This window comes from Leucoraja erinacea, chromosome 29 (genome assembly GCF_028641065.1).
Source record: "Leucoraja erinacea ecotype New England chromosome 29, Leri_hhj_1, whole genome shotgun sequence".
NCBI classification, from domain to species: domain Eukaryota; kingdom Metazoa; phylum Chordata; class Chondrichthyes; order Rajiformes; family Rajidae; genus Leucoraja; species Leucoraja erinaceus.
In genome coordinates, this window is record NC_073405.1 from 2751586 (window position 1) to 2773158 (window position 21573).

Consider the following 21573-nt stretch of genomic DNA (forward strand, 5'->3'; position numbering starts at 1 on the left):
TAAGGTAAATTAAAGAGGGAGCTGAAGGTGCCAATCCAGCGGAAGTGAACAGCGGACATTTGCCGTGGAGATTTAAAGGTCCAAAATATCTGGAATTATCGCGTTTGCTCGCTGCATTTCATCAAAAGTAAGACAATAATGCCTTACTTTTGATTAAATTCAGCGAGCAAACGCGATAATTTCTATAACGTTTCTGTGCAGGAAGGAACTGCAGGCGATGGTTTAAACCGACGATAGGCAGAAAATGCTGGAGCGCCGGAGACCCAGGTCCGATCCTGACTACGGGTGCTGTCTGTATGGAGTTTGCACGTTCTCCACGTGACCGCGTGGGCTTTCTCCGGGTGCTCCGGTTTCCTCCCACACTCCAAAGACGAGCGAGTTTGCAGGTTAATTGGCTTCTGTAAATCGTCCCTCGGGTGTAGGATAGAACTAGTGTACGGATCGCGGGCCGAATGGCCTGGTTTCCGCGCTGTATCTCTGAGGTAAAGTAAAAGTAAACACGTAAAATGTGTAGGAAGGAACTGCAGATGCTGCGGTTTATATCAACGATAGACACACAGAATGCTGGAGTAACTCAGCTGGACAGGCAGCATCATTGGAGGGAAGGAATGGGTGATTTCTATCCAGAGACGCTGCCTGTACCGCTGAGTTATACTCCAGCATTTTGGTTCAACCAGAACCAAAGCAGCATCTGCAGCCCACAAGTTATAGGAGTAGAATTAGGTCATAAAACTTGCAGTTCCTTCCGACACATCTGCAGTTCCTTGTTTCTGTGCCTGTACGCGTGGGTGCTTCACCGTGCAGAGTTGTTTAGGGTTGTGTATTTCGTGTGTGTGTGTGTGTTACTGCGCGCAGGCAGCTTGTGTGATGAGCCTCTGATCGGCAGCAGCAGCAGCTTCTTACTTCATACAGCGACCGCCCCGCCACACAGCATCGCGATACAGCCACTGCTCAGAAACATGGCTACAGTGTAGCCAGGGCCCAGTGTAGCCAGCGACATATTGCTACAGTGTAGCCAGGATCCAGTGTAGCCAGCGACATTCACTGCTACAGTGTAGCCAGGGCCCAGTGGAGCCAGCGACCAGTGAAGCCAGCGACATATTGCTACAGGAAGCAGCAGTGACCGGGGACTTCGTGAGGGCAGGCGGTGAGTGCATTCAGGGGGAGTTGATCACCCATTCAGGGGGAGCTCCCAACTGTGTTTCCTCCGTCTCTCTCTGTCTCCTTCCATCTCCGCCACCCCCTCCCTCTCTCCCCCTAACTCTCACCCTCCCTCCCACCCACCCACTCTCTCCCCATCTCCTTCCCTACCCCCACACCCATCCTCTCTCACCCTCCCTCGCTCTCCCCCCCACCCACGCTCTCTCCCCTCTCCCCCCACCCATCCTCTCCTTCCCCCCCCCCTCCCTCCCTCTTTCGCGCTTCTGTTTTGTTTACGTTTCTGGTGAAACTGATTCTCGGCCACTTGGGGAATTTCACATTTCCTGAGTGACTTTTCAAATACATTTTAAACATTGAAACTGCACGAAAATTGAGTCTGACGAAGGGTGCGATTGCTGCATGTCCTGTCCTGCCCCGCTGAGTTACTCCAGCATTTTTGTGTATTTAATCTTTGGTATAAAATACCAGCTGCTTTTTGTTGTTGGCTTAGAGATACGACACGGAAACAGGCCTTTGGGCCCAGCAAGTTCATGCCGACCTTTACATTAACTCCACCCTACACACACACACACACACAAGGGGCAATTTACAATTAAGAAGCCGATTAACCTACAAACCCACACGTCTTTGTAGTGTGGGGGGGGAACCGGAGCACCCGGAGAGAGCCCACGCGGTCAAGGGGGGCGGCGAGCGTACAAACTCCGTACAGACAGCACCCGCAGTCAGGATCGAACCCGGGTCTCTGGCGCTGTGAGGCAGCAACTCTACCGCTGCGCCACCGTGCTGGGTCTGCAGAAGGGTCTCCAACCCATTCCTTCTCTCCAGAGATGCTGCCTGTCCCGCTGAGTTACTCCAGCATTTTGTGTCTTATCTTCTGGGTAAATTCTAACATTAATTTTCGGCCCCTTAACCCGACTTTCGTGTAGCTAATCATGAACATTTCTGGATAGATTTCTGGACGGCTGTGGAGGCCAAGTCAGTGGATGTTTTTAAGGCAAGAGATAGATAGATTCTTGATTAGTGCGGGTGTCAGGGGTTATGGGGTGAAGGCAGGAGAATGGGGTTAGGAGGGAGAGATCAAGAATATTTTATTGTTATGTCCAGGACGGGACAATGAAATTCTTACTCACTGCAGCACAACACAATATGTGAATGTGTAAACGTTGTACATAAAACAAACTTGTATGGGGAAAAAAAAAAAAAATTCAATAAATAACAAATATAGTACAATAATAATATAGTCTTTTGCAGTTCAGAGCTCAGAGCATTGTGTTTGATGGCTGTGGGGAAGAAGCTGTTCCTGAACCTGGAAGTTACAGTTTTCAGGCTCCTGTACCTTCTTCCCGATGCAAGTGGTGTGATGAGTGTGCGGCCACGATGGTGTGGGTCCTTGATGATTTTGGCTGCCTTTTTGAGGCAATAACTGCGATAGATCCCTTTGATGGTGGGGAGGTCAAAGCAGGTGATGAACTGGGCAGTGGTCACAAATTTTTGTAGTCTTTTTCGCTCCTGGATGTCCAAGATCAGCCACGATTGAATGGCGGAATAGACTTGGATGGGCCGAATGGCCTAATTCTACTCCTATCACATGATCTTATGATCTCAATGTAATTTCTGTGCTCCCAGTTTGCATTGATTTGACCAGAAGTAGTTCTATGATCTTTTGACCTCGCCTGTAGGTGAGGTTCTGGGGGCATTTCACATTTCCGGACTGACCTTTCAAATTAAGGGTTTGACACGCTAGAGGCAGGAAACATGTTCCCGATATTGGGGGAGTCCAGAACCAGGGCCCACAGTTTAAGAATAAGGAGTAAGCCATTTAGAACGGAGACGAGGAAACACTTTTTCACACAAGAGAGTTGTGAGTCTGTGGAATCCTCTGCCTCAGAGGGCGGTGGAGAATCACACTCACCACAGACACGCATACAAACAAACAAACAAGATGAGAGTTTTAGTAATATATATATACTAAATCAAGTGGGACCCGTTGGGTCCCTGTCACACAGGAGGTCTGTTCCCCCAATGCCTTTACCTCGCCATCCCTCCTCCTTCCCCTATCCCCCTCCATTCCCCCTCATCGCACAGAACTCCCCCAACGCAATGAAAATCACAATGATTATTTTTAGAAGGGAGTCTTTTTTCCGCGATTTTTTTATTTTTATAATGTAAAGGTTTTTATGCAAATGAGATTTGCGATCCAATTGTGAATGAAATCGGAAGAATTTGAATAAAACGGAAATGTTTTGAAAAGAGCAAATTTTTATGTAAATGAGATTCAGGATTCCATTGTTGCTAACGGGCTGTGCAGATGGAACTGATTTTTGTCAAAGTGGATTTTGTAAAATTTAAAATATGAATAACTTGTAAAATATACCATCAACCTGAATGAAACTTGCCACAGGACAATGGTGAGTAAGGTGTGCCCAAAATTGTAGCGCTATCGTGTGCCGTTTTGGCATAGTTTCAGGATCACACATACTCGCACGCATACAAATAAACAAGATGAGTTTTCGTAATGTAATCTGTGGAATTGATTGCCACAAGCATTGGAGGCCGTCATTAAGTATTATTAATGCAGTGATGGACAGGTCCTTGTGTAGGAAGGAACTGTAGATGCTGGTTTAAACCGAATATAGACACAAAATGTTGGAGCAATTCTTCTTCAGAAGGGGTTTAGACCCGAAACGTCACCCATTCCTTTTCATAGAAACATAGAAATTAGGTGCAGGAGTAGGCCATTCAGCCCTTCGAGCCTGCACCGCCATTCAATATGATCATGGCTGATCATCCAACTCAGTATCCCGTACCTGCCTTCTCTCCATACCCCTTGATCCCCTTAGCCAGAAGGGCCACATCTAACTCCCTCTTAAATATAGCCAATGAACTGGCCTCAACTACCCTCTGGGGCAGAGAGTTCCTGAGATTCACCACTCTCTGTGTGAAAAAAGTTATTCTCATCTCGGTTTTAAAGGATTTCCCCCTTATCCTTAAGCTGTGACCCCTTGTCCTGGACTTCCCCAACATCGGGAACATTCTTCCTGCATCTAGCCTGTCCAACCCCTTAAGAAATTTGTAAGTTTCGATAAGAAACTTCCAGAGATGCTGCCTGTCCCGCTGAGTTACTCCAGCTTTTTGTTTGGTAAACCAGCCTCTGCAGTTCCTTCCTACACATGACTCTGTCTCTTGTGCATGAGCTCTTGAAACCCATCGCGCTTGGAGTTTGGAGAGTATCTGTCATGGGGTTAACGCTGCCTGACCCGCTGAGATACTCCAACACTTTGTGTTTATCTTCATCTTGCAGCCAATTTATTTTGGGGCATGTTTTTCTTTTTTGGAGAGTAATTTCAACTTTTGTTTCCCTCTGCAAACAGAACCGTCGGGATAAGAAGCTGCTTTGCTTGGAGCTTGGTGTTGGATCCTTCTCATTGGAGTCTTCACCCTACGATGAGCACAGCCCCAGCCCCAGCCCTGGCCAAAACCATGTCTTACAAGACGGAGTCAGAAAAGAGGGTGGTGGCCACCACATTGTCGATGGCGGGTATGAGCAAGATTGCACGCGGTTAACACGCGACTGTTTAAAGTGTAGCCTCGTACAGGTCCACCACCGGTTTTCCTGCACCTTTGGTTCCAGAGCCTTGCCAGATTAACCATCCCTTTGGTTGGACCAACAACAGTCATTGTGGGTGCGAGGAGGGAGAAGGGGAGAGATAGACACAGAGAATGACTGAGATGAGGAAAAACCTTTCCACCCCGAGAGTTGCAAATCTGTCGATTTCTTTGCAACGGAGGCCAATTCATTGGATGTTTTCAAGAGAGAGTTTGATATAGCTCTTGGGGCTAACGGAATCAATAGACAATAGGTGCAGGAGTAGGCCATTCGTCCCTTTGAGCCAGCACCGCCATTCAATGTGATCATGGCTGATCATCCACAATCGGTACCCTGTTCCTACCTTCTCCCCATATCCCCTGCGCTATCTTTATGAGCCTTATCTAGCTCTCTCTTGAAAGCATCCAGGGAACCTGAGGCAGAGAATTCCACAGACTCACTACTCTCTGTGTGAAAAAGGTGCTTCCTCATCTCCGTTCTAAATGGCTTACCCCTTGTTCTTAAACTGCGGCCCCTGGTTCTGGACTCCCCCAACATCAGGAACATGTTTCTTGCCACACTCCAAAGACTTGCAGGTTTGTAGGTTAATTGGCTTCTGTAAATCCTCCCCAGTGTGCATAGGATAGTGCTGGTGTACGGGGAGATCGATGGTCAGCACAGCTTCAGAGGGGCCGAAGGGCAATATAAGACCGCAACAGCACCATGCCGCCCTGGATTATAATGCGTTACGCCTGTCAGAATCATGGACTTTACAGGCAAAGTTTCATAGCAACACAGAAAATAGGTGCAGGAGTAGGCCATTCGGCCCTTCGAGCCAGCACCGTCATTCAATACGATCATGGCTGATCATCCACAATCAGTACCCCATTCCAGCATTTTCCCCATATCCCTTGATTCCGTCAGCCCTAAGAGCTAAATCTAACTCTCTCTTGAAAACATCCAGTGAATTGGCCTCCACTGCCTTCTGTGGCAGAGAATTCCACAGATTCACGACTCTCTGGGTGAAAAGGTTTTTCCTCATCTCAGTCCTAAATGGCCTACCCCTTATTCTTAAACTGTGTGACCCCTGGTTCTGGACTCCCCCAAACATCGGGAACATTTTTTTCCAGTGTGTAGCCTGTCCAATCCTTTAAGAATTGTATTTAAGAAGGAACTGCAGATGCTGGAAAATCGAAGATAGACAAAAGTGCTGGAGAAACTCGGCGGGTGCAGCAGCATCTATGGAGCGAAGGAAATAGGCAACGTTTCGTCCCGAAACGTTGCCTATTTCCTTCGCTCCATAGATACTGCTGCACCCGCTGAGTTTCTCCAGCACTTTTGTCTACCTTTAAGAATTGTATATGTTTCTGTAAGATACCCTCTCATCCTTCTAAATTCAAGCCCAGTCGACCCATTCTTTCATTATATGTCAGTCCTGCCATCCCGGGAATTAACCTGGCAAACCTAACTAAACTTATCCAAGACCTGAATATAACTCTTAAACCAGTTTGACACCAGAATGAATTTAAGTTAGTTTCATTAATGAGCCATCTTGTGATCGACTATTGAACAAGATCGCCCTCTGCTGCTGGGGGCTGGTATAAGTTGTAATTGTTGGCTAAGAGTGAAGATAGACACAAAATGCTGGAGTAACTCAGCGGGACAGGCAGCATCTCCGGAGAGAAGGAATGGGTGACGTTTCGGGTCGAGATCCTTCTTCAGACTGAGAGTCGGGGGAGAGGGAGACGCACGGATATGGAAGGGCAAGGCGTGAAAACGACAGATCGAAGGGGACAAAGCTCAAGGACATTACTGAGGAAGGGTCTCGTCCCGAAACGTCACCCGTTCCTTCTCTCCAGAGATGCTGCCTGTCCCGCTGAGTTACTCCAGCATTCTGTGTTCATCTTCGGTGTAAACCAGCATCTGCACTTCCTTCCGAAAGCTTAAAAGTGAGGTTGAATCCTTTGGCTTTTGCCAAGTAGAGTCATAGAGTGATACAGGCCCTTCGGCCCAACTTGCCCATACCGGCCAACATGTCCCAGCTACACTAGTCCCACCTGCCCCGCGCTTGGTCCATATCCCTCCAAACCCGTCCTATCCATGCACCTATCCAACTGTTAAGCGTTGTGAATGTCCCAGCCTCAACTACCTCCTCCAGCAGCTAGAACCATACACCCACTGTGTTGAAAAATTAACCCTCAGATTCCTATTAAATCCTTTTCCCTTCACCTTAAACCCTACGTCCTCTGGTCCACGATTCCCCTAGTCCGGGCAAGAGCCTCTGTGCATCTACAGATGGATGCAAACTAAGTTGAATAAAAGTGTTCATTTTCTAGTTTGTAGGAGACGTGTTTAATGCTTTGCCGTAGTGTATCCATGTTTACAGCAGGGGGCGAACAAGAGCAAGGAGTACTAAGCCAGCCACACTCAGCCCTTCCATGCCTTTATCAGCCATGTCCAATCTCGACGTGAATTCTCTTTGCTTCTTCCATTACCGACGAATGTGAAATCAGCCCCTCGTGTTGCCGTACTGTAATTTATTCATTTTCAATCCTGTATATGATCTGTTAAAACCCTAGCGTCACCCAGTGTGTAAAAACATAGAAACATAGAAAATTAGGTTCAGGAGTAGGCTATTCGGGCCTTCGAGCCTGCACCGCCATTCAATATGATCATGGCTGATCATCCAACTCAGTATCCCGTACCTGCCTTCTCTCCATACCCCCTGATCCCCTTAGCCCCAAGGGCCACATCTACCTCCCTCTTAAATATAGCCAATGACCTGGCCTCGACTCCCCTCTGCGGCAGAGAGTTCCAGAGATTCACCACTCTCTTTGTAAAAAAGTTTTTCTCATCTCGGTCCTAAAAGATTTCCCCCGTATCCTTAAGCTGTGACCCCTTGTACTGGACTTCCCCAACATCGGGAACAATCTTCCTGCATCTAGCCTGTCCAACCCCTTAAGAATTTTGTAAGTTTGTAAACAGGCCCTTCGGCCCAACTTGCCCACACTGGCCAACATGCCCCATCGACACTATCTCTACCTGCCTGCGTTTGGCCCATATCCATCCAAACCTGTCCTACCCATGTACCTGCCCAACTGTAGTGATAGTCCCAGCCACAACTGCCTCCTCCGACAGCTCGTTCCGTACACCCACAACCATTGGTGTTTAAAAAAAAAAAAAAAAAAAGAAAAGTGACGCCTCAGATTCATATTAAATCTTTTTCCCCCCATTTTAATTTTTTTTAAACAAGAATTATTATTGTTTAACTATTCAATACAAACGAGCCCCAATGGCCAAAACATGTACAAGTACAACTTCCCTCGTGGGATATATAAGGAGTTCTATTGTATCATCTCATATCATACAACAATAGCACGTTCATTTGGATAACTTTAGGCATAATCCAAATCGAAACTGATGCACTCCTCTCCGGAGGAGAGAAATATTCACGTTCACAAACTCACTGGGTCCCTGGTGTATTATTTGACGCACGTTCAGCTGCCCGACAGTGAAACTCTTTTTGCAGAAATTACACTTGCGTGACACCGCCATTTTCCAAAGTCCAGGCGGCCCGCACGCTCGGTCCACTGGAGCGGCTGCTGAAGGCTCAGCTTCATCCCTCGTTATAAAGACGTGCAGCTTTGTACGATTCGCTTGGGCAGCTTTCAACCCAGTGGCGTGAGATTGGTTTCTCTAACTTCAAGTAACCCTTACATCCCCTCTCTGTCTCTCTCTCTCTCCATCCCTCCCCCACCCAAGTTGTACCAGCTTCAAAGTCATCTTGTTGAGTCTCATTGTCTGCAACTCGTTTTCACCTCGGCCACAACTAACCAGGGCCTAGACCTGAAACGTCACCTATTTCCTTCGCTCAAAAGATACTGCCTCACCCGCTGAGTTTCTCCAGCATTTTTATCTACCCACAACTAATAACGGCCTGGTTCTTTTATGATCGTTACTTGTTTTGCATATATTTCATTCATTTGTTCTATATATCTCTACTTCACCATCTATATCTCTTGTTTCCCTTTCCCCTGAGTCTCCGTCTGAAGCAGGGTCTTGACCCGAAACATCACCTATTCCTTCTCCCCAGAGATGCTGCCCGTCCTGCTGAGTTACTCCAGCTTTATGTGCCTATCTCAGGCTTGTAGGTTAATTGCCTTCTGTAAATCGCCCCTAGTGTGTATTGAGTATAGAAGCTGGGATGTAATGTTAAAATTGTACAAGGCATTGGTGAGACCAAATCTGGAGTATGGTGTACAATTTTGGTCGCCCAATTATAGGAAGGATGTCAACAAAATAGAGAGAGTACCGAGGAGATTTACTAGAATGTTGCCTGGGTTTCAACAACTAAGTTACAGAGATAGGTTGAATAAGTTAGGTCTTTATTCTCTGGAGCGCAGAAGGTTAAGGGGGGACCTGATAGAGGTCTTTAAAATGATGAGAGGGATAGACAGAGTTGATGTGGACAAGCTTTTCCCTTTGAGAATAGGGAAGATTCAAACAAGAGGACATGACTTCAGAATTAAGGGACAGAAGTTTAGGGGTAATATGAGGGGGAGCTTCTTTACTCAGAGAGTGGTAGCAGTGTGGAATGAGCTCCCAGTGGAAGTGGTGGAGGCAGGTTCATTGGTATCATTTTAAAATAAATTGGATAGGCATATGGATGAGAAGGGAATGGAGGGTTATGGTATGAGTGCAGGCAGGTGGGACTAAGGGAAAAAAAAAAAATTTGTTCGGCATGGACTTGTAGGGCCGAGATGGCCTGTTTCTGTGCTGTAATTGTTATATGGTTATATGTGTGTTTGTAGGGTAGGACTAGATACTCCAGGGGCAATCGCTGGTCTGCATGGGTTCGGTGGACCAAAGGGCCTGTTTCCACGCTGTATCTCTAAACTAAACTTTGTACCAGGGACATGGGTGAAAGAGGAATCATCGGTAATTTTTAAACGATCAGTAATCTCTTTTAAAATCCTATTAATAAGTTCCAGAGCTCGGTCACTCCGGCCTCACGCAGGTAAGTGACCAAACTGAAGAAGTTTGCTGAAGATTAGCTGAGAACCTAATGTTCTGGTCAATTGCTGGTGAACTCTTTATGTAAAGTTTGTCTTTTGCAATCCACTGACAAACTGCAAGTTGACTTTTCCTTGTGTGGTGACAGAAGCTCTCTAGGATCAATAAGGTCGTAAGCTCATGTGATAGGAACAGAATTGGGCCATTCGGCCCATCAAGTCTGCTCCGCCATTCAATCATGACTGATCTATCTCTCCCTCCTAACCCCATTCTCCTGCCTTCTCCCCATAACCTCTGACACCCGTACTGATCAAGAATCTGTCTACCTCTGCCTTAAAAATATCCACTGACTTGGCCTCCACAGCCGTCTGTGGCAATGAATCCCACAGATTCACCACCCTCTGACTAAAGAAATTCCTCCTCATCTCCTTCCTAAAAGAACATCCTTTAATTCTGAGGCTGTGACCTCTAGTCCTAGACTCTCCCACTAGTGGAAACATCCTCTTCACATCCACTCTATCCAGGCCTTTCACTATTCTGTATGTTTCAATGAGGTCCCCCCTCGTGCTTCTAAACTCCAGCGAGTACAGGCCCAGTGCCGACAAATGCTCATCATAGCCTACTCATTCCTGGGATCATTCCTGTGCACCCTCTCCATAGCCGGCACATCCTTCCTCAGATATGTTGCCCAAAATTACACACAATATTCCAAACGCGCCCTGACCAGCGCCTTGTAGAGCCTCAGCGTTCCATCCCATAAGGGTGACTATCCACATCTGCTGGGAAGACTCAGCAGGTCGGGCAGCATCTGTGTGGCCGGTTCTCTTCTCGCAGATGCTGCCTGACCCGCTGGGCGGCACGGTGGCGCAGCGGGTAGAGCTGCTGCCTCACAGCGCCGGTGACCCGGGTTCGATCCTGACTACGGGTGCTGTCTGTGCAGAGTTTGTACGTTCTCCCCGTGACCTGCGTGGGTTTCCTCCAGGTTTCCTAAACCCGTCTCGTGTGTGTGTGTGTGTGTGTGTGTAGCTCAGCGGGACAGGCAGCATCTCTCTGGAGAGAAGGAATGGGTGACGTTTCAGGTCGAGACCCTTCTTTAGACTGAGAGTCGGGGGAGAGGGAAACGAGAGATATACCCGGTGAGAACGAGTTGCAGACAATGAGATTCAACAAGACGGCTGGTACGACTTGGGTTGGGGAGGGATAGAGAGGGGGGGAGATGCCGGCGTTACTTGAAGTTAAGGGTTTGGACACGCTAGAGACAGGAAACATGTTCCCGATGTTGGGGGAGTCGAGAACTAGGGGCCACAGTTTAAGAATAAGGGGTAAGCCATTTAGAACGGAGACGAGGAAACACTTCTCACAGAGAGTTGTGAGTCTGTGGAATTCTCTGCCTCAGAGGGCGGTGGAGGCCGGTTCTCTGGATGCTTTCAAGAGAGAGCTACATAGGGCTCTTAAAAATAGCGGAGTCGGGGGATATGGGGAGAAGGCAGGAACGGAGTACTGATTGGGGATGATCAGCCATGATCACATTGAATGGTGGTGCTGGCTCGAAGGGCCGAATGGCCTACTCCTGCACCTATTGTCTATTGTCTATTAGAGAAATCAATGATCAATGTTCACACTGCTGGGGTGTAAGGTGCCCAAGCGAAATATGAGGAGCTGTTCCTCCAATTTGCATTGTATCTCCCTCTGACAATGGAGGAGGCCCAGGACATCGATTTACCAAAGTTCTGTTAGAGATTAAAGTAGACTGAGACAGATATCCTGTTTCCATGAAAAACAGCAATGAATTAGCGAGGATGTATCGTGAGAAGTGCATTCTCAGTCAAATGTTCAGTGGTTTCATTTCACACTAGCTGCCAGGAAGGAACATTAATGTGTTCCTATTGTTTAGGAAGGAACTGCGGATGCTGGTTCAAACCGAAGATAGACACAGTGTTTCAGTGCTGGAGTAAGCCCGAAATAAGGGCTCGACCCAAAACGTCACCAATTCCTTCACTCCAGAGATGCTGCCTGTCCCGCTGAGTTACTCCAGCTTTTTGTGTCAGTTAATATGTTTCTCCAACAGGATGTGACAAGTTGCCAAGGCTGATGTTAGCTCCAATAATTGTGTCTTCACGAAGTGCTTCCTATTAAGATTATCTTAGCTGTAGTTTACAGAGATGGGGCGGGGGTAAGAATTGGCCACTTTGAGAAGCAAGGATTTAAAGTTTTGGTTTAGTTTTGAGGTGGAGCACTAACTACAGATAGACACAAAATGCTGGAGTAACCCAGCGGGTCAGGCAGCATCTCTGGAGAGAAGGAATGGGACAGTTTTGGTCGAGACCCTTCTTCAGACCCGAAAAGTCACCTATTCCTTTTTTCCAGAGATGCTGCCTGACCCGCTGAGTTACTCCAGCATTTTGTGTCTTATCTTCAGTGTAAACCAGCATCTGCAATTCCTTCCAACGCTAACCATGTTCCGTGTGTAGTGCGACTATATACGTGTTAGGATACTCAAAACTGAAGTGAATTGGGTCACAGTTTAAGGATAAGGGGGAAATCTTTTAGGACCAGGGAGGTTCTACTGCAGTTGTACAGGGTCTTGGTGAGACCACACCTGGAGTATTGCGTACAGTTTTGGTCTCCAAATCTGAGGAAGGACATTATTGCCATAGAGGGAGTGCAGAGAAGGTTCACCAGACTGATTCCTGGGATGTCAGGACTGTCTTATGAAGAAAGACTGGATAGACTCGATTTATACTCTCTAGAATTTAGGAGATTGAGAGGGGATCTTATTAAAACTTACAAAATTCTTAAGGGGTTGGACAGGCTAGATGCAGGAAGATTGTTCCCGATGTTGGGGAAGTCCAGGACAAGGGGTCACAGCTTAAGGATAAGGGGGAAATCCTTTAAAACCGAGATGAGGAGAACTTTTTTCACACAGAGAGTGGTGAATCTCTGGAACTCTCTGCCACAGAGGGTAGTTGAGGCCAGTTCATTGGCTATATTTAAGAGGGAGTTAGATGTGGCCCTTGTGGCTAAAGGGATCAGAGGGTATGGAGAGAAGGCAGGTACGGGATACTGAGTTGGATGATCAGCCATGATCATATTGAATGGCGGTGCTGGCTCGAAGGGCCGAATGGCCTACTCCTGCACCTATAGTCTATTGCCAGTGACCAAAAAGGCAGAAGAGAGGTCCTGCGTGTAAGGACTGGGCCAGAAGGTCTTAGATTATCAATAGATAAGTGTAAAGGCACAAAGCTAGGACTTTATTCCTTGGAGTGCAGGAGGACGAGGCAATAATCTTATAACGTATGAGATCACCAGGGGAAAAGATAGATTAATGGCATGGAGTCTTTTGCCCAGAGTAGGGGAATCGAGAAGCACATAGGTTTATTGTGAGGGGGAGAGGAGGGAGGGGGGGGGGGGGGGGGGGGAAGATTTAATAGGAATCTGAGGAGTTACCTTTTTTACACAAAGGGTGGTAGGTGTATGGAACGAGCTGCCGGAGGAGGGTTGAGGCTGGGACTATCGCAAATGTTAAGAAGCATTTAGATGGGTACATGGATAAAGCAGGTTTAGAGGGATATATGGGCCAAATGCGAGTAGATGGACAGGTGCAGATGCAAGCAGAGCAGATGGGACAGGAAATTGGAGAAGTCAATGTTTATGCCGCTAGGGTGCAGACTGCCCAAGCGGAATATGAGGTGCTGCTCCTCACAGCAGCCTGTGTTCATATAGAGATGGTAGTGTCTGATTCATTGTATTCACTGTCCACTATAAACTAAATCCGTTACAAACGGGTCCATAATAACAAGGCTAGACTGTATACCAGACTGTGCAGGAAGGAACTGCAGATGCTGGTTTACACCAAAGATAGACACAAAATGCTGGAGTAACTCTGTGGGTCAGGCAGCATCTCTGGAGAAAACAAAAGGTGATGTTTCGGGTCGAGACCCTGTTTCAGACTGAAACATCGCATATTCCTTTGTTCTAGCGATGCTTCCCGACCCCGCTGAGTTTTTTGTGTGTCTATCTTAGGTATACCAGACTGGTTTAATCATGTTTAGAGATACAGCGTGGGAACGGGCCCTTCTGCCCACCGAGTCCATGCCGACCATCGATCATACCCGTACACCAGTTCTATCCCACACACTAGGGACAATTTACAGAGGGCCAATGAACCTACAAACCTGCACGTCACTGGAGGGTGGGAGGAAACCGACACAGGTCACGGGGAGAACGTGCAAACTCCGTACAGACAGCACCCGTAGTCAGGATCGAACCCGGGTCGCTGTCGCTGTGAGGCAGCAACTCTACCGCTGTGCCACGTGTGCTGCATTCATTTTCTAGAATGAAATTACTATGTTAAATCGTCAAACAATGACAGCATGTGTTGCTTTCTCTTTGTGTTTTGTTTTAGGGAGAGTGTATAAATGTTGTGCAAATGCCTGCAATGAATCTTTCCCCTCCATGCATCAGCTGATGAATCACTTGAAAACTCATTATAAACCAAACCGATACTACAAGTAAGTTGACCATCAGACCCCTTCCAATGGACCCCCGCTACTAATCCACCCAGCGAGATCTCACGGCACAAATCGGTGCTCTGGGAGGAAGCCGGAAGCACCCGGACAAAACCCACGCGGGTCCCTGGGTGAACGTACAAACTCCGTACACACAGCACCCGTAGTCAGGATCGAACCCGGGCCTCTGGCGGTGTGGGGCAGCAGCTCTACCCGCTGCGCCACTGTGCCATCCCTCCCCCAAGTCATTTATTGCATTTGAATGCAATCACTGACTTGGGCCTGAGTTCTAACACATATATCAGAATCGGATTTTATTTGCCAAATATGTTTTGCAACATACGAGGAAGACATGTTAGCACTTTTCCACCCATCAAATTGGGAATGTTTGAACCAGTGGACAAACAGGCATAGCCTGGATTTAATCTCTAGTCCAAAGGCAGCACTTTGAGCAGGACAGTGTGGCACTGATGTATTAACCTGGGTCACTTGTCTCCTTGGTAGGTGACGTGACGTAACCCTGCAACCTTCTATGCGTAGGAAGGAACTGCAGATGCTGGTCTACTCCGAAGATAGACGCAAACAGCTGGAGTAACTCAGCGGGACAAGCAGCATCTCTGGAGAGAAGGAATGGGTGGCGTTTCGTGTCGAGACCCTTCTTCAGACTGAGAGTCGGGGGAGAGGGAGACACAGAGATGGGGATGGGTGACACAGAGAATGTAAGGTGTGTCAGAACTCACGTTGTTCCCCTTCCATATCTCCGTGTCTCCCTCTCCCCTGACTCTCAGTCTGAAGAAGGGTCTCGACATGAAACGCCACCCATTCCTTCTCTCCAGAGATGCTGCCTGTCCTGCAACATTCTAGGTTGGCGACCAGACCTCTCCAATGTAGAACACTGTACTTAAAAGTGAGTCAGTTTTTAAATGTTGTTGATATGAGACGTAACTATGAACTGATTTGCTTTGTAGGTGCCCAAGTTGTAAATCTCGATTTCAAAAGCACCAGTCCTACTCCAAACACGTGAGCGTGTGCGGCAGGGAGGTGAAGAGATTGCCGCCGGAGTTGGACCCGCCAGCCAGGCCGCCAGCCGCTGCGGAGCCAGTGAAATTTCAAAGCGTTATCATGCAGCTGGGGAGGGCCGGCAGTGTCCCCAGCTCCAAGCCTGTCGCCCTGTTCCCCGACACCTTGCCAAGCCTACATTCTTCACTCAGCTCGATGCCGCTGCTCCCCGCAACTCCGCACCCCTTCCCACTCCTGGAGCCATCGATGTTTCCCGCGCCCAGCCTGAGGTTTCACAGACAGGGGCACTCTGCCATGCCCGGCCCCTTCATCCCATACATGCACCCCGCACCTTACCCCCTTGCTCAAAGTGCCACTCTTCCACGACTCACACCATGCTTCCCTTCTGAAAGTCTACCTTTCTCCAATGCAGTCTGGAAGAAAAATCCAGGTGAGGTGTATTTTAATTTTTAAGTTACAATTTTCTTGCCTTTCCGAAGTAAATAAATTTTTTTTTCATTTTGTTATTGATTTTTTTTAAACCTGGCATGTAGACAAAAATGCTGGAGAAACTCAGCGGGTGAGGCAGCATCTATGGAGCGAAGGAATAGGCGACGTTTTGGGTTGAAACCATGAAACCATAGTTGTGTAGACTGGGAATAGAGACATAGAAACATAGAAAATAGGTGCAGGAAGAGGCCATTCGGCCCTTCGAGCCAGCACCACCATTCATTGTGATCATGGCTGATCGTCTCCAATCAATAACCCGTGCCTGCCTTCTCCCCATATCCCTTGACTCCACTAGCCTCTAGAGTATCTAACTCTCTCGCAAATCCATCCAGTGACTTGGCCTCCACTGCCCTCTGTGTCAGGGAATTCCATAAATTCACAACTCTCTGGGTGAAAACTTTTTTTTCTCACCTCAGTCTTAAATGAACTCCCCTTTAATTCTAAGGCCCAGTCTTTACATAGAAACATAGAAAATAGGTGCAGGAGTAGGCCATTCGGCCCTTCGAGCCTGCACCGCCATTCAATATGATCATGGCTGATCATGCAACTCAGTATCCTGTTCCTGCCTTCTCTCCATACCCCCTGATCCCTTTAGCCACAAGGGCCACATCTAACTCCCTCTTAAATATAGCCAATGAACTGTGGCCTCAGCTACCTTCTGCGGCAGAGAATTCCAGAGATTCACCACTCTCTGTGTGAAAAAAGTTTTCCTCATCTCGGTCCTAAAATATTTCCCCTTTATCCTTAAACTATGACCTCTCCCTATAGCTCAGACCCTCTAGCCCTGGCAACATCCATGTAAATCTTCTCTGGAGCCTTTCCAGCTTGACAACATCTTTCCTGGATCACGGCGCCCAGAACTGATCACAACACTCTCTGATCAGTCCGAAGAAGAGTCTTAACCGAAGATGGATACACAATGCTGGAGTAACTCAGTGGGACAGGCAGCATCTCTTAAGAGAAGGAATGGGTGACGTTTCAGGGTTGAGACCCTTCCGGGAACTCAGCGGGTGAGGCAGCATCTATGGAGCGAAGGAATAGGTGACGTTTCGGGTCGAGACCCTTAAGGGTGAGGCAGCATCTATGGAGCGAAGGAATAGGTGACGTTTCGGGTCGAGACCCTTAAGGGTGAGGCAGCATCTATGGAGCGAAGGAATAGGTGACGTTTCAGGTCGAGACCCTTCCGGGTCTCGACCCGAAACGTCACCTATTCCTTCGCTCCATAGATGCTGCCTCACCAGCTGAGTTTCTCCAGCATTTTTGCCAAACCTTTGTCTTGTCTTTGCATACTTTAAGCGTAACGTGGATGTCAAGTATTGATTGAGTCCCGCTCTTTCTCTCTCTCCCCTGCAGCTCAAACTTCCAGCAGCAGGATTGTTTGGGAACACAGCCGGGGCCAGTACAGCTGTTTGCAGTGTCCCTACACCAGCGGGTCACGAGAAGAAATGACATTGCACATTCAAGGGCACAACAAGACAGTGGTGGCCAGGTTACCCAGCGAGGCGGGCATGTTCCTCAGTCCCACCGACAACTACACTGCTCTGTCAATGCAGTTCAGTGAATCTCTGTTAACTTGAGTTTTTTCCATGGGGGCAATGCCCTGCCGGTTGGCAAAGGTCGTGGGGGGGGGGGGGGGGAGGCAGGAGAATTGGGGTCAGGATGGGGAGATAGATCAGCCTTCATTAAATGGCGGAGTCGCCTCGATGGGCCAAATGGCCTAATTCTACTCCTCTCCCTCATGACCTTGTGTATCTAGCAAGGCAGACACCAACCATTCCCGCTTCACAGATGAAACTTCAGCGGTGTGTTTTGCGATTGTCCGTAAATCTGGGCACAGTGAAGGGTCTGTCCCAATTTTCCGAGTCATTCACGGATTCCCCCGAGTTTTGAAACCCGCAGAATGTTCGTAAGGAGTCCGTGGATATATCGTAGCGACTCATTATGCCAGCCTTAGGTACGCGGGGCTATTTTTTTTTTACTCGTGGGCATTTTTCAACTGGCTGGAAAAAAACGTCCTGACTTACCTGATGCCCCAAGTACCTACAGCTGGCATTACGAGCCGCTACGATATATCCTACGGACTCCCTGCGAATTTGAAAACTCGGGAGAATTCGTGAATAACACGGGGAAGTGGGACAGGCCCTTTACTTTCTCTCCCCCCCCCCATCTCTATCACCTTATGTTGGAAGTTGACATAAAGGTATAAAGGCAAGCTTGCACAAAAGAAATAGCCATTTATATTTGCTATGAAGGTATGTAGCTGAATGAGACTCTGGTTCTAAACTCAATGGTGTTTTTGTTTCGCCCCTACTTTGTGGATTTTATTTCCCCCTTCTGAGGATATTCGCTTTAGTTTAGAGATTATTGCGCGGAAACAGGCCCTTCGGCCCATCGAGTCTGCGCCGACCAGCGAGATCGTTCGCCGGCGCCATCCTACACATACACACTCTCGGGACAATTTACGATTTTTACTGAAGCCACTTAACCTACAAACCTGTTTAAGAAGGAACTGCAGATGCTGGAAAATCGAAGGTAGACGCAAAAATGCTGGCGAAACTCAGCGGGTGCGGCAGCATCTATGGAGCGAAGGAAATGGGGCAAGGTTTCAGGCCGAAACCCTTCTTTGGAGCGTGGGAAGAAACCGGAGCACCCGGATAAAAACCCACGGGGAGAACGTACAAACTCCGTACAGTCGGCACCCGTGGTCAGGATCGATCGCGGGACTCTGGCGCTGTGAGGCAGCAGCTCTGCCCGCTGAGCCACCGTGACGTGACGCTCACACTTCTTGCCGTTTGACCTCCTGGTGCCCTCTGGGGATGTTTAGCAGATTCCCTGCTATACATTTGTCTAATTATTTGACCACGGGTTTGTTGAAGATAGAACTGCAGATAGAACTGGAAAAATCGAAGGTGGACAAAAATGCTGGAGGAACTCAGCGGGTGAGGCAGCATCTATGGAGCGAAGGAATGGGTGATGTTTCGGGTCAAGACCTTTCTGGAAACTCAGCTGGTGAGGCAGCATCTATGGAGCGAAGGAATAGGTGACGTTTCGGGTCGAGACCTTTCTGGAAACTCAGCTGGTGAGGCAGCATCTATGGAGCGAAGGAATGGGTGACGTTTCTGGTCGAGACCCTTCTGGAAACTCAGCGGGTGAGGCAGCATCTATGGAGCGAAGGAATAGGTGACGTTTCGGGTCGAGACCCAGAAGGGTCTCGACCCGAAACGTCGCCTATTCCTTCGCTCCATAGATGCTGCCTCACCCGCTGAGTTTCCCCAGCATTTTTGTCCACCTTTGCTTGATTCTTTCTAGTTTTTTTTTGCTAGATTTTTGTCCGCCTTTCTAATAGTTCTCGCTGTTAGACCGTTCTTTCCGAGTTGTGACATCTCCCTGTTGAAAGATCTGAGTGCCAGTGGTAACGCTGCAACAAAACACTTTGTCAATGAGTGCTGGATCGTGTGAACCCTCTCTTGGGACAGTTTCAAACTTCTAATTATGGAACAAACCATTACTAGTGTGAGTTTGTGTTTCACTGCTATCTTGGCTGCTCCGTACTTGTGTGTTTGGCGCCAAATATTTTCTATTTGTATTTCTCTTTTGACCGTCTTTTTCCACTGAAATTCAAAAGCAATGATGTGGTTTTATGTCCTCCCAACGTTATAAAACTCACCTTTCATTTCAGACCGTGTGTCCGAGTGCTTTGTATATCACTGGTTAAACACTGGGACCTTGAGCTTTAGTTATGGGACAAAGGTTATAAAAGTTGAAACAACTTTGGTCAATTTTCCCCCTCGCCAGTAGAGTGCAGTTTAGTTTATTGCCACGTGTAGCGAGGTCCGGTGGAAAGCTTCTGTTGCGTACGTGGCAGTCACGGTGGCACAGCGGTAGAGTTGCCGCCTTGCAGCAAAACACAGCGCCAGGGACCCGGGTTCGATCCCGACTACGGGCGCTGTCTGTACGGAGTTTGCACGTTCTCCCCGTGATCTGGGTGGGTTTTCTCCGAGATCTTCGGTTTCCTCCCACACTCCAAAGACGTGCAGGTTCGTAGGTTAATTGGCCTGGTAAAAATAAAAGGTGAATTGTCCAAAGTTGGCGATATGCAGAGTACTGCCGTGCCGACTACAACATTCAGAAGGTTCATGATTACAATCAATGAACAATAAACAATAGGTGCAGGAGTAGGCCATTCGGCCCCTTGAGCCAGCACCGCCATTCAATGTGATCATGGCTGATCATCCCCAATCAGTTCCCCGTTCCTGCCTTCTCCCCATATCCCCCGACTCAACTATCCGTTATCTAGCTCTCTCTTGAAAGTATCCAGTGACCCGGCCACCACCTGAAACGTCACCCATTCCTTCCCTCCATAGATGCTGCCTCACCCTTAAGGGTCTCGACCCGAAACGTCACCCATTCCTTCTCTTAAGAGATGCTGCCTGTCCCACTGAGTTACTCCAGCATTGTGTATCCATCTTGAGGCAGAGAATAACACAGACTTACAACTCCCTGTGAGGAAAAAGTGTTTCCTCAATCCGTTTACAGTGTATAGAGGAAATGTTGCTTTACGGGGAGAGGTTTAAGTGTGTGGAGCGATTGTAATATGAGTTTGTAGATCGGCTTCTGTGGCTAGCATGCAAATTGTCTCCTGGGTTGGAGGCCATCTTGGGAGATGAGGCCTCCATCTTCCAGTCATGGGATCAGAATTGCCTGAATTGGTCCACACCCAGACCATGTTAGATGCTGCTGTTTGCGTCATGAGGGTTTGATTGATGCTGTGATCCAAATATTAACTGGAAGAATTGTTGTACGAAGGAACTGCAGACGCTGGTTTAAACCGAAGATAGACACCAAAATGCTGGAGTAACTCAGCGGGACAGGCAGCATCTCTGGAGAGAAGGAATGGGGTCAATTCCCTATCCAGAGATGATGCCTGTCCCACTGAGTAACTCCAGCATTTTGTGTCTATTACTAGAAGAATAGTCATAGTGATACAGCGTGGAAACTTGCCCACACCAGCCAACATGTCCCAGCCAACATGACCCAGCCAACATGACCCAGCCAACATGACCCGGCCAACATGTCCCGGCCAACATGTCCCGGCCAACATGTCCCAGCTACATGTCCCAGCTACATGTCCCAGCTACATGTCCCAGCTACATGTCCCAGTCCCACTTGCCCGCGTTTGGTCCATATCCCTCCAAACCTGTCCTATCCAACATGGCAAAAACAGGAAAGCAGACTATTATCTAAATGGTGGCCGACTAGGAAAAGAGGAGATGCAGCGAGACCTGGGTACACGGTACACCAGTCATTGAAAGTAGGCATGCAGGTGCAGCAGGCAGTGAAGAGAGCGAATGGTATTTTAGCTTTCATAGCAAAAGGATTTGAGTATAGGAGCAGGGAGGTTCTACTGCAGTTGTACAGGGTCTTGGTGAGACCACACCTGGAGTATTGCGTACAGTTTTTGGTCTCCAAATCTGAGGAAGGACATTATTGCCATAGAGGGAGTGCAGAGAAGGTTCACCAGACTGATTCCTGGGATGTCAGGACTGTCTTATGAAGAAAGACTGGATAGACTTGGTTTATACTCTCTAGAATTTAGGAGATTGAGAGGGGATCTTATGGAAACTTACAAAATTCTTAAGGGGTTGGACAGGCTAGATGCAGGAAGATTGCTCCCGATGTTGGGGAAGTCCAGGACAAGGGGTCACAGCTTAAGGATAAGGTGGAAATCCTTTAAAACCGAGATGAGAAGAACTTTTTTCACACAGAGAGTGGTGAATCTCTGGAACTCTCTGCCAC

At 48.0% G+C, this 21573-nt stretch overlaps 1 protein-coding gene across 1 annotated transcript; it reads left to right on the forward strand.

The window, feature by feature from the left end:
• Positions 1-615: 615 nt before the first annotated feature.
• Positions 616-19455, forward strand: znf414 (zinc finger protein 414). The gene is made up of 5 exons (XM_055658324.1): positions 616-1147; positions 4533-4699; positions 14166-14271; positions 15237-15718; positions 17131-19455. The coding sequence occupies exons 2-5, from the start codon at positions 4606-4608 to the stop codon at positions 17352-17354; spliced, it is 906 nt and encodes a 301-aa protein (XP_055514299.1). The 5' UTR covers positions 616-1147; positions 4533-4605; the 3' UTR covers positions 17355-19455.
• The last annotated feature ends 2118 nt before the right edge of the window (positions 19456-21573 follow it).

Coding starts and splice junctions, on each gene's coding strand:
- znf414 (XM_055658324.1), top strand. CDS start 4,606: ATGAGCACAGCCCCAGCCCCAGCCCTGGCCAAAACCATGTCTTACAAG. Junction 4,700..14,165: donor CACCACATTGTCGATGGCGG/GTATGAGCAAGA, acceptor GTTTTGTTTTAG/GGAGAGTGTATAAATGTTGT. Junction 14,272..15,236: donor AAACCAAACCGATACTACAA/GTAAGTTGACCA, acceptor TTTGCTTTGTAG/GTGCCCAAGTTGTAAATCTC.